This window comes from Petaurus breviceps, unplaced genomic scaffold, assembly GCF_028583685.1.
Source record: "Petaurus breviceps papuanus isolate PSGF00001 unplaced genomic scaffold, PetGlider_PUasm1.0 37, whole genome shotgun sequence".
NCBI lineage: Eukaryota > Metazoa > Chordata > Mammalia > Diprotodontia > Petauridae > Petaurus > Petaurus breviceps.
In genome coordinates, this window is record NW_027186296.1 from 46,965,424 (window position 1) to 46,982,765 (window position 17,342).

The 17,342-nt window shown below is 38.0% G+C and overlaps 1 protein-coding gene across 2 annotated transcripts in view; it reads left to right on the forward strand.

Moving 5' to 3' along the window:
* The window catches only part of LOC138169186 (transient receptor potential cation channel subfamily M member 1), a 77,154-nt gene that overhangs the window by 21,053 nt on the left and 38,759 nt on the right, over positions 1 to 17,342 (forward strand). For both annotated transcript variants that reach the window (XM_069098409.1, XM_069098410.1), the window contains exons 2-6: positions 7,516 to 7,595; positions 10,142 to 10,337; positions 12,254 to 12,467; positions 13,175 to 13,299; positions 13,674 to 13,845. In XM_069098409.1, the coding sequence (XP_068954510.1) occupies positions 10,296 to 10,337; positions 12,254 to 12,467; positions 13,175 to 13,299; positions 13,674 to 13,845 (553 nt within the window). In that variant the 5' untranslated portion in view covers positions 7,516 to 7,595; positions 10,142 to 10,295. The remainder of the gene's footprint in view (positions 1 to 7,515; positions 7,596 to 10,141; positions 10,338 to 12,253; positions 12,468 to 13,174; positions 13,300 to 13,673; positions 13,846 to 17,342) is intronic.

Consider the following 17,342-nt stretch of genomic DNA (forward strand, 5'->3'; position numbering starts at 1 on the left):
TCTCTCTCTCTCTCTCTCTCTCTCTCTCTCTCTTTCTCTCTCTCAGCCTGTGAGCTTTCCTGCCACCACCATACCTTTGCTCACATTGTTCTGCCTTACTTGGAATACCCTGCTTTCTGGCCCTCCACCCCCATTTCAAATCCTGCTCATATTATTTTTTGCCTTTTTTTTTTGGAGGGCTATTGGGGTTAAGTGACTTGCCCAAGGTCACACAGCTAGTTTTTGTGTTAAGTATCTGAAGCCAAATTTGAACTCAGGTCCTCCTGACTCCAGGGCTGGTGCTCTATTCACTGTGCCACCTAGCCGCCCCAGCTTGCTCATATTTTAAGGCCCATTTCAGTCCCCACCTCCTTCATGAAGCCTTCTCCACCTATTCTAACCCACATCGATCTCTTCTTTCTCTGCTTTCCAATAGCCCTGATACTCTGAATAACACAATTCAATCCTTGATCATAGATTGTCTCTTCCTGGTCTCTAGCAATTAAACATAAGGTTCTATACCTTCACCACCACCACCCCACTCTACCCCAGCTCCTGCAAGGGGGGGAAGGGGTCCATCATGCTGCACACACAACCACTCAGTGTGAATTAGTGTAATTGGCTAAAATTCTTCAGGAGAAACTTTTGTAATTTTCTGAAAAAAAAAAAAAGAAAAAGAAACATGCTGTACATTTTCCCATGAATCCCCAAAGTGCTTATCCATTTTCACATGCTTTCCAAGTGTGTAAAGGCTATGCCTGCAAGGACAGGGTTTGTGAAATGCACCCCTGTCTGACCTGCCTTCAGGCCATTGTTGTTTTGGAATTTACATTAACAATTCATAAGGAGCCATGGGCTGTATTAGTTCAAAGATTCCATGGTTCTTTGTCTCTAGCTTTGGCATGCTTCCACTTTGGGGGTGGAGGGGGCAGGAAGAGGTGAATCTGGCCAGGAGGTTCCTGTCACCTAGGAGTCACCCCTTTCCAACACAACCCACAATGGTCAGCCTAGTGCATTGAACCAGTATTCCCAGAACTATTAGGCCTACACCACCTAAGCCCCTTCAATAGCCATCTCCCAGCACCATTGTCTATAACCTGTCAATCAGGAGGCTTGGACAACCAGCTGCTGTTATTGGGCCAAAGGCAGCCTGCAAATGATTGTTAATAAGTCATATGTGGGCTGCTGGTCTCATTTGGTTTGGACCTATAATTCAGTTTTCCCCCAACTCACTTGCCCTGGGTAAGTAATTATTTTTACCAAATGAATAGAATACAATGTTGGTTTTATTCCTTTTTCTGCCTATAAACACTAGATAGAGATAATGGGGTGGGAAAAGGAAGGAGGTTCAGGCAGTAAAAAAAACTGATGGGCTGGCAGATGTGTGTGCCTATTTGCAAGGCCACTATAGCAGCTGCTTCATCTGTATGCTTTACTGAGACCTATTCAGGCTTCACCTTTGTTCCATCTGGGGCTTATTATAATTATGATTATGAATAGCTAACACTAAGTGAATACTTTAAGGTTTGCAGTGTTTTACACAATTATCTGTTTCCTGTGTATGTTTTGTCTCACCAATCAATCAACAAGCATTTACTGTGTTACAGGCATTGTACTGACAAAAGCATAAACTCCATGAAGGCAGGGAATCATGCCTTACACTTCTTTTACATATCCCATAGTGATCAACATTGTTCAGATCATAGGTTCAGAGATTTAAAGCTGGAAGGGACTTCAGAGATCATTCATTCCAACCCCATCATTTTACGATGAGGACAGTGAAGCTCAGAAATGTCAGGCTACCTGCCCAAAGTAACACAGACAATAAGTAGCAGAGCCAGGATTTGTGCCCTGGTCCTTGGTTTTGTTTTGTTTTGTTTTGTTTTTTTCAGATGCAGCAAATAAACTTTTTTAACCTCATGATGTAGGACACAGATAAAGCTTGTTTTGCAGACTTTGCCAGTCACAACCAAAAGTGTTTTGTTTTGTGTGTTTTGTATTTAGAGAAAAGGGAATTTCACAAGGGATAAAAGTAGATAGAAATGTCTCATTTATCAAATCCTAGTTTTGCTAGAGACCCGATGCAATACCAAGCAGGGACACAAGGTGGCATAGTTGTGCCAATGTTCTGTAGTCCTATATGCTGTTTGGGGTTTTGGTTTGGTTTTGCTTTTTTTCTGCTTAGAAAAGCCTTTGACTACAAGGTTGCTTTCTGGCTGGGTGGAAAGTTAGTTTGTCAGAAGTGGCAGCAATAGGTGACTTCGCAGCTAAGTGATACACTGGTCAGATCACTGGACCTGCAGTCAGAAGCTGTTGTTCACTCTTTTTTCAGTCATATCTGACTCGTAATCTCATTTGGGGTTTTCTTGACAAAGATACTGGGGCAGGGGGTAGGCGGGAAGGTTCTCATTTCCTTCTCCAGCTTATTTTACATATGAGGAAACTGAGGCAAGCATGGTTACGTGACTTGCCCAGGGTCACACAGCTAATACGCGTCTATCAAAGGCCAGACGAGTCTCCCTGATTCTAGGTCCAGGACTCTATTCATTGTGCCATCCATTTGCCAGTCAGGAAAACTTGAGTTCAAATCCAGCCCTCACACACTTAGCTAGTAAGCTGTGTGACCCTGGCCAACTCACTTAACCTTTGGTTGCCTCAGTGTCTTCATCTGTAAAATGGGAATAATAATAATAGCAACTATCTTCCAGGAATGTGATAAGGATCAAATGAGATGAAGTTCTATGCTTAAAATAAGTCTTATGCTACAGTCACATGCTTAGTGCAGTATCTGGCACACAGGAGGTGATATATGGTAGGTAATTTATATGTATTTATTATTATTATTCATTTTTATTCTGCCAAACTCTTTGAGGTTTGGGTATGACTGGGAGTGACATTCCATAGGGGCTCGGAGAACTGGGTCCAAGCCTCAAGTCTGGCATTGATGCCCTAAGTGCAGAGCATTTTACCTCTCTGAGACTCAGCCTCCTCATCTATAAAATGATCATATTCATGCTCTAGCCCTCTCAGGATTGTTATGACAAGAGTACTTTGTAAAGCTTAAAGTGCTCTATGGCAGGCTTCCCACCCCTGAAGTTTAAGTCATTATCTGAGAAGTCTTAACGTACTGAGTCATTAATACTGCAGGAACTGAAGATTTATACTTAGAAACATGGAAATCATTGAATTCTGGAATTATTAACCTTTTTGGGGTTACAAACCCCTTTGTCAATCTGGTGAAACCTATGTACTCCTCAGGGAAAAAAAAAACTACTTTTAAGTAACTGAAGGAAATTATATATTTCATCTAGGGGTTAGTGAAAATAGAGACAATTTTTTTCCCCATCCAGGTTCACAGACCCTTCCCACCCCCTGAAATCTATCCACATGGTCCTGAGATCCCAAGTTAAGAAGCTCTGGTCTTGACCAACCTTATGATTTTACAGATGAGGAAACTGGGGCCCAGAAAGAAGTGAAAGTAACTGTAATTCAGTTCAACCTTTACTAAGTTCCTCTCTTGAAAGACACTGGTACTGGACATTGAATTGGCCCAAGGTCACACAGAAGGCAAATAACAAACCAGGATTTGAAAGTAGGTTCCCAGTGCCATAGGATTATAGATTTGGAGTGGGAAGAACTATAATAATAATAATAATAATGACACCTAGCATTTATATAGTGCCTCAAGGTTTTCAAAGTACTTCATTTGGCCTTTACAACAACTCTGTCAGGTAGATTCTATGATTTCCCCCATTTTACAGAAGAGGAAGCTGGGGGTGAGAGTGATTAAGTGACTTGCTTAGGGCCAGATATCTAGTGTGTGAATTAGGATTCGATCTAAGGAATTCTTGAATCTAGATCCAAGATGCTTTCCACTGTACCACCTAGCTGACAATTTCAGACATCAGAGGTCATTTGATCCAACCTCCTTATTCTATAGAGAAGAAAACTGAGACTGAGTGAAGTTATGTGACTTGTTCAGGGTCACAGTGGGAGTTCTAGATTCAAACCCGAGTCTTCTAACTCTAAATACAGAATTCTTTTCACTGTAATACACTGTTATCCCATGATCCACTTATGCATGAATAGCCAAGAGCAAAAAGATAAATATTTTCAGTTTATATCACTTATAAGAAATTCTCTAACTGCAAATCCAGTGTTATTTCTACTAATCTATGCTACTTTTAGATAAATTAATGTATTCTATAGCAGGAATCAATCTATTTCATTAGATAATAGAGTCATATAGCAGAACTCTGAAGAAATGGGGTAGATATAGGATAATTATCTTTGGATGGGGGTAAGGAAACCAGAAAGTGTCTACATAGCACAAGAGAGCAGATCTAGGTATGATAACACACTGAGGTTATTCTAACAAGCTAAGAGTCAACCTGAGGATCCGGGATGTCTAGGGAAGGCAACAAAAAGGGAAGATATGACCCCTGAAATAGCCAAGGTACTATCTTATCCCACAGCTTAGTCAAGGGCCAGCATATACTAACAATAACAATGATGATTATTATTAGCTAATATTTATATAGTACTTCCTATGTGCCATGCACTGTGCTAAGTTCTTTACAATTATTATCTCATTTGATTCTCACAATAACCCTGGGAGGGGAGGTGATATTATCTCCATTTCACAGAAGAGAAAACTTAAGCAAACAGAGCTAAGTGATTTGTCCAGGGTCACATAGTAAGTATTTCAGAATTGGATATGAACTCAGGCATTCTTGACTCCAGGCCCAGCACACTACCCACTTCACCAGCTTGCTGCCAGTGGCAAAATGGATTGCAGGTATTCCCAGCAGCCTTTCAAAAAATGCAGTAGAAGGTAATAGCATAATCATTCAGAAGCTGGAAAATTAAGAGCTGCCAAAGGCATTTTTATTTAGGTTCACCTTTTACGTAAAGGAGCATATAGGGTATATTCCAATGAGCCTCCAGCTTTCTGCATCAGATTTAACTCATTTCTGGTATACCTAGGAGTCTAATCTCATTAATTAGCCCTGGGGACTTTCCATGTTGCTCTTCTAGAGTTTGCTGGCATTTTATTATTTTTCATAGATCTCTCAATTCTAATAGTCAGCTATCTCAATGCTCTCCCTCACTTCTCTTTTCTACTAGTATAGCTGGAAAACTGCCCTAAAATCTTCTAAAATGTGTCTGGTCCTAGGCTTTTGATGCTATTTCCAGAATCACAGGGTTGATATTATCTCCCTGAAAAAAACAAACCACTCTCTCCTCCTCCCCTCACTACAAGAAATAGTTCTACCAACTTGGTGTGGGCATCCCACATAGCCAAGTTCATAAAATTAAGAACTTACTTTTAAAAGGGGGGGGGGAGGGGAGAGACATTTTTCCCCCAGTCAAAAGTGTGGTTAGTTATTTGCCCTAAATTACAATCAAGCTCTATGCAAAGAGATTAAACAAAGGCAGGGTGCTTCAAAGGCTGACTGGCTACCATTTGTGTTGATTCCACTGAGCTAGAATGACCATTTGCCTTCTTTTTAATTGGGAGTAAAACATGATTCACTGCCATGCATAGAAGGTCTATGTGGCCATTACTCCCATAGGATCCCAGAGATCTTCTGAAGAACAACAAACTTGGAATTCTTCTTGCTCTTTATGATAGGAATGACACTGTTTCATGGAGAAAATAAGGACAGTGTAGTGGAAAAAAATTGTTTGGGGATAATGGGAAACAGGTTCTCATTCTAACTCTGTTGTATGGATTAAGGTAAGTCACTCCATCTCTCTGATTTCCTCATCTGTGAAATATGGGCCAGCACGGGGCTTTTGAGGGCTAGGGAGTTAGATGATCAAGAAAGCTCCTTCCAGCATAGTACAAAGGCCAGAGAGTTTGTGTTCAAATCCAGTCTTCAATGTTTACTGCCTAAGTGACCCAGGGCAATTCAGCCTCTCTCAACCACAGTTTCCCCATCTGTAAAATGAGGGTTGTAGGCTAGCTGTCCTCTGAGATACCTCCTACCTCTAGAGCTGTGATCTTATGATCCGTATCCTATGATATTTCATCAAAGACCCAGCTCTAGGAAGAATGTTAGTGATAGAGGCAAAGACATTCAGTGAATGTATAATTGGTACAACAGTCTCTGCAATTATGAGTAGCTCCTACACTGGAGGCAATAGGAATGACTCAGTATCTTATGTGTGAGGGCAGTGCTGTCTTGGTGCAGAGAAGGCAGGCATAGGTTCCTGCTGCCATGATTAATGATGCCTCTGGCTACTTAGAGCATTCTTCAGGCTCTACTGTCAGCTCACTAATTGAACTTCCCTCTGAAAGACAGTGGTTGGAGTAATTAAAGCAATAATGTGTTGCTGTACTTTTCTGGCTTTTCCTGGCCATAGTCCTATCATCTCCAGGTTTGTTTGTTTGTTTTAACCACTTTAACTTCCTATGTCTCCATTAAACATCTCAATGGGGATGTCATAGAACAAGAACTACTCAATTTCGGAGTTGAGAAGGACCCTAGTGGCCAGCTTGGTCATACCCATTCCCAAAGAAGGATTCTCACTTTAACATACCTGATAAGTGGTCATGTAGCTTTTGTAGCTAATGTGGGCTGGACATTGGGTTAGGGGATAGAAAAACAAAAATGAAACAGTCCTCAAGGAGTACATTCTTATAGGGGAGAGTACATATACACATATAGAAGTTTTTTTTTTCTTAAAACTTTCAGGCTTTATTTTAGAATACATAAAATTCCAGTGTTATCCATATTCATGAGCCTTTTTATACATGTTTGCACATAATTTCCAAATTCCAAAGTTATCGTTCCAAAAGAAATCATTGTCATGGAAACACAATTTAGAAGATATTAAAAAACAAGATATGGTACAGACTATCCCTCTGTCTTTTCCTCACCCCCAAATTTATTTTATGTAGTCAAAGGTTTTTCACAGATGGGGTACTAATGTATTAATAAGATATTAATACCCTGGTATACTTTTAGCAATATGAATAACTAACTTCTGTGTCTGTTTCTTCCTCATTGTAAAATGACTAGAACTCTAAGGTTCTTTCCAATTCTATGTCTGTTATCCTATTTTATTAAAAATTGCATTTTTCTTTTTCTTTTATTTTTCAGTTAACAACCATTTAATTTCTACACACACACACACACACACACACACACATACTTGAAAGGGAAAAAAACCCCTAGTAACAAGTATGCATAGTCAATCAAGACAAACTCCTCCACTGTTCATACACAACAATATGTGTGCCTCACATTTTTGGATGTGAGCTCACTTTGCACCACCATCTCTCTGTCAAGAGGTGATTTGCATAGTTCATAATTATTCCTCTGGAATCATGTTTGGTTATTGTATTAATTCAAATTCTTAAGTCTTTCAAAGTTGTATTTACAATGTCATTATTTTCCTAGTCCTGTTCACTTTACTCTGCATCAATTCATACGGATCTTCCTAGGTTTCTTTGAATCCAAACTTTTTGTCATCTAGAAATGGATAGTGGATTGATGTTATGCTAATTTTTACTTCTTCCTCTTCCAGGGACAAAAATCTTGGATAGAGAAGACCTTTTCCAAAAGAGAATGCATCTACACAATTGTCAGCAGTAAAGACCCGAACAGGTGAACTAAATAGTAATCTTGCCTTGTGGTTCACAGCTTTTCAGAAAGGAAGCTCCTGGTATGGGCAGAAATGGGTGAGGATAGTGGCCCAAAGCAGGGAAAGTAGTCTGAGGATACTAAAAAAAGAACCCTGATGAAAAATATTTCCACGATTAAGTCTACTCACTACAGAGTTATTCAGGTTGACAAGATCTTCTGTTAAAATCCAAATATCTCCTTAGGGTGAGCTCCTTCAATATGACACTAAAATCATTTTCCTTTGAAACCTCTCAAAACCAATGCCCAGGAGCAGGTAGGTGGCACAGTAAATAGAGCACTGGCCCTGGAATCAGGAGGACCTGAGTTCAAATCCAACCTCAGACATTTAGCACTTACTAGCTGTATGACCTTTGGTAAGTCACTTAACCCCAACTGCCCTGCCTTCCCCCCTCCAAAAAAAAAAAAGACAAAACCAGTACCCTCGGAAAATGGGACTCCTGGGTTCCAGTAGAGGACTGTCCTTCTGAAGCTCCTTGTAATTAAGACTTTTCTCTCAGCCCTTTTCTCATTCAAAAATGTGGAATCTAGCACTCTGCTCTCTGATTGGTTTTATGACAATAAATTTGATAAAAATGAAGGGGTGTATTAATGAGTAATAATAGATTATGCACTCAATCCCTTCTCTCCTCAAAGGGACATGAATTTTCAGTGACCTTTGGAAGGAAATACTGTAATTGGAAGGGATGATTTTAATGGTAGAAATTTTCACATTTCAGGGCAAGTCAGTGGTAGGTGCAAAACTGATGAAATCTTAAGACATGCCTCAAACCATATCTATCACGTTTATCTAAAGGACCAGCACTTAAGATAATCTGTTTTAAGCTGGGTGGATAAAACCAACGTTTTCCAAGGTTGCTTCAGTGGACTTAGAATAAAGACTGTTCATCAGTCCCAGAAGATTGCCGAAGGTCTATAGGAAATGTGACGGCTACTGCTATCACTACAGTGACTCCACTTTCCCCACCCAAATTCAGAATATTCCTAGGGGCTAAGAACAGTAAGGTTCAATCCTACAAATGTTTATTAAGCACCTATTATGTGCCAGACACACAATGAACAAAATATAGAAGACATTAGCCTCCTGACACCATTCAGTACAAGAAGTAAATTTTCCTTCTTTGTCTTGATGCAGAAATGTATTTTGTGAGGCTACTGTATCTTAAGGCTTAGCCAAACCTTGTAGGTTTTTAGACTATTATTGAAGAGATAATCATCCCAAAGAATTTCTTATTTTTGTTCTGTTTCAGTATATCAGAGATATAATCGAAACATGATGGTGTTATAGGATATGATTTATGATTTACATATTTACTCACCACATGTGTGACTAATTACATTTTTGCTTAGAAATTGTCATTCTTTCTTGTTATGAACTGAAGATAACTTGTAGGTTTTAATATTTTCATTTCTGCAGTACTCTTCATATATATATTCTGTCCTATCTTTCCACATGATCAAGTATGGGTCACCATACTTATTTGCATGACAGCCATAAGTTGATCAGGGAAGGATAGCATTATAGTTAAGAAGATTTGTAGAAAATAATGAGTCACCAAGTTTCATTCCCTTGGCAATCATCCCATGAAGGGAATCTAGAGTCCGGGAGGCAGGAAACAGGGGAAAATGCTCTCTAAGTAACAGTAGATTAGAACTCACATAGTATGGAATAATGAATAGAATTTTGGACTTGGAGTCAAAAAAATTAATGTTTAAGTTTTGCCTTGAGACCAGCTATGTGACTATGGACAAGTCATTTAACTTCTCTAAGCTTCAGACAACTCTAAGACTCTAAAGCTATCCATAGACTGATATCTGCTTGAGTAAAGGGAATTCTCACACTAGAAGTTCTAAAACTCAAAAAGCATAGAAATCTGGTACCATTCAAAAGCAGGATAAATGAGTTCCTGGGATCATGGTACAATAACTAGATTTTGCAATAATGACCCTCTACCATTAAGAAAAGGCAAAATCATGTCACTAAACTGCTTAGTAAGGCAGGGAAGCAAGATTTTTAGGAAGTTTTTCATTTTAATTGGTTAAAATTATAAAGATTTTGAATTTTCATACATCATTTATCTGGAAAATGCAACCATGTGCAATATCTTATTCTCCAATTATTCTGTAGAGATTATTAACTACTTCAAGGCAGGGATCCAGGTTATATTTATCTTTGTATTTCCCTCAGTGCTTTGTATATCAAAGATGAGGGGCAGGACTGGTTTTTTACCTTTTCTTGTATCAGTAGTGCTTAGCACAGTGCCCCATTATAGTAAGCTCTTAAAAATTACTTGTTGAATGATTGAGAATCGAACTAAAGATTATAACCTATACTGATTTGGAATTTACTCTAATACAAGCTTATAGGTTGGCAACGAACATTTGGTAGCATGGACTGGCCCTGTATAGTGTATTACTGATGGAATGAATGAGGAGACTAGATAAGGCATCTTCTAAAGTGTTGACACACTTGTTTAATGGAAATAGAGACTTCTGAACTTTATTTTTAGGTGTTGCTGTGGCCTGCTTCTTTCCCAGCATATCCCACCTCTCCCGAGCAGCACCCCCAACAAAAACGTGGAAGAAAATAAACAAGTGGAGACGCAACCAGAGAAATGGTCTGTCACTAAACATACCCAACTCTATCCTACAGATTCCTATGGGATGCTGGAATTTCAGGGTGGTGGACATTCAAACAAAGCCATGGTAAGAGATACATCAAGGAGAAATGTGGAGGAATTTGCTGTTGGTACCACAAAAGTGAAGCCTTCTGTAGAGATGATACTTCCATCATGCTTTTCATTCAGGGGTGGAATGGGTTCCTTGTATTATGAGAGAACATATGGAGTCTCCATGAAAAAAGGACTCCCTTTCCTAAATTTGGGCCATAAGCCTCAGACATTTCCATGGAATAAATTTCAATTAAAATTATCCCTATCCTGTACTTTGACTATTCAAGAACCTTCTTTCAATATGGAAAGGAAGTTTTATTTTACCTGACAAATTAGGTGATTTGATAATATTCTCAGGTGCTCAAAGGTCTCCTGGAAGGATTTTTAGGTTGAGATTTTTTTCTCCAACTTTGACAATATTAAATAGCTTCTCTTTGCATAGAAATACAATGAAGTAATACAGGCTAATGTTATTCACTTTGTTTATGCTTTGTATATCTTTCATAGAAACTCTTGTGGCTACTAGGTACCTAACTTTAACTGGTTTAAAATAGAGAAATGCTACAAGAAGTGGTTTTCTTTTCTTAAATATATACACACACAAGTATTTAATTTATGTACATAAAATACACATAAGAGACAGTGTGGAGTAATGGATGGAAAACTGAGCTTGGATTTGGGAAAACTTAGGTGTAAGTTCTACCTTTGACACATGCAGGCGGTGTGACCCTGGGCAAGAAGGTATTGACTTGAAAGAAGAGAAATGTTTCTTGCCCAGGAGCTATCCATATCAATGAAATCATATATATAGAGAGAGACATACATGTACACATACACACATAAGAGAGATAGGTATGTGTTTGTATACGCACTTAGATACATTAACTTTGAAATCTTAAAAAATTCCCATGGATTTCCATGGTCCAGATTATCAGAAACTATCTACTTCAACTAAAGAGAACTCAGAGAGTCCTAATTCTTTGTTATAAGCAGTATCCTTTGATATTCTAGTTTACATTGCTCGATATGAGTGACTTTCTATACCATGCATCCTTTTAGCACCCTCTTGAAATGATTTTGTTTTTATCAAGATCTATTATTCCATTGGTATGGGGAACACCCAGTGAGGAAACTCCCTTTACCAGTTCAGATCTGCAATTTAATGTGATTTTCAGAGAATTGTTTGGGGGCATTGAAAGGTTAAATGACTTGTGTAGGGTCACACAGTCAAAGACTGTGCCAAAAACTGGACTTGAATCAAGGTCTTCCTGACTCCAAAACTAGTTTTATAATCACTACACTCTCTTGCCTCAACTCAAATAGTTGAGTCCTGACAATACTCCCTCCCACATATCTGGCCATTGCATTTTTGTAACACACTTATTTCACTGTCCTGTGAAAGTTCTTTGAGTAAAATTTTATTTTGTTTTGTTCAAAACACTACAAAATGTGGTCTCTCAGAATTACACTATACATAGCTGGCAAATGTAATAGCAATTGGCATGGTACCAATGGGCACAAATAAATAATTCACAGAGGCTACAAATTCTGAATATTAATCTCTGCTCTCCTGAAAATGTCAGGCTTAAATCTTAATGTCTACTGAAGACCTCCTCTCTTAGTGCCTAGTTCTTTTGAGCAGCTTGCCATTCCATTCTGCTCTTCTGCTTATGAAAGAAAGAATCCAGGTCCTGCCCAGGGTCTCAGAGCAGATCAGATATTAGATTTCTCCACCTCTGAGTTTCTACTCTGTTATTGAACCAGAGTCATACAGGTTGAGGGTGGAGGGCAGAATTGATAGGGAGGAGGTTAGTAGGGACCTTTAGGTTCTACATGGTGAAAAAAAAAGAACATCCCCTACTTGGATATATCTAATTTGATTTCTCACCTTTGAACCAAGAATCATAACCAAGAGCTTGTTCTCAGAGAGTATCATAAAATATCTTACAGTATATCCGAGTGTCATATGACACCAAACCAGATTCACTTCTTCATCTTATGGTGAAAGATTGGCAACTAGAACTTCCCAAGCTTTTAATCTCTGTTCATGGGGGACTCCAGAACTTTGAGATGCAGCCCAAACTGAAGCAGGTGTTTGGAAAGGGGCTAATCAAGGCTGCCATGACAACAGGAGCCTGGATTTTCACAGGAGGAGTCAGTACTGGTAAGAATAGAGTATCTTTTTTCCCTCCCATTTTATTGACTGGTGGCAGAAATTGTATGTCCCAAAGTGCCTTCTAATAATTTAGACAGGCCTTTTAAAAGTACCTACACTAATAACATATATATTAAAATTGAAACACTACAAAAAGCCTATATTGGTCCTTGTGTAAGGATAGCATCCCCTCCACACTCCCCTTACCCTCTCCCCCCCCCGAGAAAAAACCCTACAGATACTTCATCTTCAGAGCATTCAGAGCTAAGTCTAAATCTTTCTTTAGCCAATGGCTTGTGTTTGACTTTGGTACAATCTTTATGGACCACTGAACCAAGAATAGCATTCCAAAGGGAACTCATTTGGGCCTGTCTTTGGATCTTCAAGTCAGTATTATAAAAATCTGCAGTGCTACCCAAGTCTTCCCTATATAGTTTTGTTGGGGTTGATTTGTTTGCTTTTTTTCCCTCTAGGAACTAAGGAAGGATTATTATTTATCATGAATTGATCATCTTATTTCATCCTTAAATTATTATGGTGCACTAGTTCATATTTTAATTCTATAGAACTCAAGAGGGTTTCCTAAAATGCATTAGTACAGATATAAGTTGTGGTCCAAAGGCCTTGAAAAGATCTTAAAATCATAGGCTCTATCTATAGCTGGAAGGGGACTTAGAAGAAATCACCTATTCCGATAAATTATTGCTGCTTTGTAGGTGTCATTAGCCATGTAGGTGATGCCTTGAAGGATCATTCTTCAAAATCCAGGGGCAGGATCTGTGCCATAGGAATTGCTCCATGGGGCATTGTGGAAAACAAGGAAGACCTCATTGGAAAGGATGTAAGTCTTTTGTCTTAGGAACTTACAAATTTGTGAATTGTCACTGTGCTAGGGTAATGAATATTCTATTCATTTGCTTACTATGTAATGTGGTAATTCAGCAAAGGTAGAGAAGTGAAGGTGAATCAAGCATAATAACTCATGAGCTACCTTCCATTATAAGCAGGGTTTTGTGAACTTGGCAATTCTACCAATGACCTTTTCAAGAACCATCATCAACTAACCATATTAGATTAGAATAGCTATTAAATAAACATTTTATCTATCATTCTTGTCTTATCAACTTAGCTCAAAACTAACTTATGAGTATTGCTCCTCTAGGTTGTATTTTACAGTAATTAAACCTTTTTTTAATGCCTATACTTTTTCATTAGGTATCAAGGGTCTATCAAACCATGTCAAATCCTTTAAGTAAACTTTCTGTGCTCAACAACTCGCATACTCATTTCATCTTGGCTGATAATGGCACACTTGGTAAATACGGAGCAGAAGTGAAGCTCCGGAGGCAACTGGAAAAACATATCTCTTTACAAAAGATTAACACACGTAAGTAAAGCCCAGATAGTAATCAGTAGCAAACAGAGACTTTATATATATATATATAATTAGTTATCCATGGTGTCATTATATAAAAGACACAGCTGAATTAGTAATGTCAGAACTTATACATACAAATAAATCTTGACCTTCTAGCAGTCACTTTGGAAGTCACAGATTTATTCCAGTGTCAACATTGTTCAAAATATTTGGGGGATTCCTCTTTTGGAATTATCTTCAGAGATCCCAGCAAATTTGGCTGAGCATCTTCAAAAGTGTTATATCTTGGCCCTCTGAGGGTCTGTTTGATGTTGGAAACAGTCAAAAGTTACTTGGAACTAAGAGATAATGAATCTACCAGAGTGATTAAGCTGTTGTTGAATCAACAATAAACATGACTATAAAGCAATGAGATTGGTTATATGATTATTGGTTGTATGATTTTCTCCCAGGGCTTATAAACTGTCTCTGAAACCACTTCTAAAACAGGAATCCCCAGAGTTATTTAAAATGGCAGTTTTGTTGGAATAAGAATATTAGCCTCCAAAGGTAACAAATTCAAAGGGGATAACACTCATTTGAATGTACTGATACTGATATTTTAAAAAATAATCTCATTTTGTCATAATCATACTTCTGCATGTTAGGAAGTAGTGATTGTAAAGTATATTTTTACAGTTTGCAAAATTCACCTAATAAGTAGTGGGACTTGGTTAGTAAAGTTTAAAAGTTTAATAATTCTTTTACCTAATAGTACTTATGATGTTTTAAAAAAAGCATTTTAATAAGGTTTCACTCCACACACTGTGAGTTGTTGGAAGATAAAGTAGATTAGAAAAGAAGAAAATTGAAAGGCTAAAACTATCAAGCAATGTTTTAGAACTGGGAGAACAGTCTACTACTTTGAAAAGTTTTCTGACATCCTGGATTCATATTCTGAATTTAAATATTAGTTGACTTGAATGTTTTTTGTTGCTGTGTTTTTATTCTGTTTTGAGTTGTAAGTCATCACACCACCAAAACTTCAACCGACTATGTGACCTGTGGGCTTCCCTTTGTCATCCTATGCCTGGAAATCAGAGTGGGGCAGGGACAGCAAAGGGATGCTCAGCTGTCGTCTTCTACAGCACTGACCTATTTCAGCATTAGTGATTCCAGCCTAAGCCTAGAAGACCTAATTTCTGCTACTGTCCTGGACAAAACTTAGTTGACCACTATATTGCTGAAGACCTGAAATAATGGAAACCAATGAAATTCCAATTCAGAGTGGTACTGTTTCATTCTGGAAGTGGACAAAGCAAACTCAATACAGATGCCTTCCAGATAACAATATTCCAGAAATGTTACCATTCAGATTTATGTTCAAACTAGATTACCAAATGGCGACAATTTTTGCATCATCTCATAATCTGGAAGAGTGGAGAATTGAGAATTTCCAATAAGAGTTCCATGCTTTTATTGGTTTGAAAGGGATTTCGACTATTATTAAAATTTGGTAGCTTCTATCATCACTTAGATCAGTAGTCCTCACAGTAGGTCCTCAAGAGAGTCTGTGAGATAAAACTATTTACATAATAATACTAAAACATTATTTGCCTGTTTTTAAAAAAAAAAACGCTTCCCTTTTCCAACTACATATCTTTCTGAGGCTGGATTTTCTTCATATACTTCAAGTAAAATGATGTTTCACAACAGGTTGAATGCAGAAACAGATATGAGAATCCTGCTGCCTTTTTTTCAGCCACATTAAAGAGATTTGGAAAATATGCAAAATAATGCCATTCTAACTAAATATTTTGGTTTGTAAAATATAGGTATTTTTCATAAAATATATTATTTATGTTAACAAATAATTGGTTTATAAGTATCATTTTAAGTGAAATAAAAATATCTTTAGAACTTTTAAGTTTTAATATGGCAAATATCAATAGATATAACCCACATGAAAGCTCTTTGGGATCCTCAATAATTTTTTAAGAGTATAAAAGGATCACTAACTGAAAGCTGTCATTTAACTGTCACTTTTTATTTTGAAGTTATCATGTCCTTTATGTGAACTTTTTGGCTGTCACTTTTTTATGCCTTTAGTGGCTTAAGGAAAGCATTATTTGAAAGGGGGAGTCAATTGGTTTTGAGAAATAAATGTTAACCACCAAGATTGACCTTTAAAGTACAAAATTAAGAAATGAGTATTTTCAAAGAGCGCATTTCTCATACCCCTCATACCTATACTATCTTTGCCACTCTACTAATAAAGGGCCATTGCAGCACTGGCATAGAACTGCCCAACTTCTTTAGTGATCTCTTAATTACTATTTTCACTACTGTGCAGCCCTGTGGGAATTACATGGAGTTCCTTGGAAGTATAGGGTTGAAGATCCTTGTCTTACTTTGTTGTTGTTGTTGAGTCATTTTCAGTTGTGTCCAACTCTTCATGATCCAATTTGAGGTTTTCTTGGCAAAGATACTGCAGTCATTTGCCATTTCCTTCTCCAGCTCATTTTACAGATAAGGAAACTGAGGCAAACAGGGTTAAGTGATTTGCCCAGGATCTCACAGCTAGTTAAGTGTCTGAGGCTAGATATGAACTCAAGAAGATGAGTCTTCCTAACTTCAGGCCTGGCGCTCTATCTACTGCACCATCCAGCTACCCCTGCGACAGTTGAATATTATCACAAACTAAGAGTTCAGTGTTTGAATGTGAACATTTTGTTAGTGTCAACCCCAGGAAAAACTGTAGTCATCCAAGTTATCTTTGGTGTCCCTTGATTTGTAGTGCAGTAGAAAAAGTGCTAGAATTGGAATTAGAGGACCAAAGTCAAACCTTGTTCTATTTTTTTTTATCACATCACTTGGGCAAGGTATTAATCTCCCTTGCTTCACTTTCCTCTTCCATAAAGAAGTTCACCAGATGGTTTATATGGTCAATTTCAGTTCCATATATATGCACTCCTTCAAATTTCTCATGCCCTTGTGCTATATTGTCTTCTATTTCCCCAGCATTGCATTGGTCTTAGCAGCCCTTATGTTCCCCATAGTTTTACCCACTATCAAAACATACCCAATCCAATGGCTTGGTTATGAGTTCATAGAATTCTATAACTGAAAGGGACCTTAGAGATAATTTAATTTATTATTCCTATTTTATAGATGAGGAAGTTGAGCCCAAAAATTAAGGACATTTATCCAACATCTCTTAGAAAGTTATTAGTGGAGGGGTGTCTAGGTGGTGTAGTGAATAGAGCACCAGCCCTGGAGTCAGGAGGACCTGAGTTCAAATCTGACCTCAGACACTTAACACAAAAAACTAGCTGTGTGACCTTGGGCAAGTTACTTAACCCCAACTGCCCTCCAAAAAGCAAAAATAGAAAAGAAAAGAAAAAGAAAGTTATTAGTGGAGCTGGGACTAGAATCCATCTTCATTTTCCCACATCACCTATTTCTTTTGTATCCTGCTCTTTGCTAATGACAATGAGTAGTAATAGGTTATTCATTAGATATTTTAG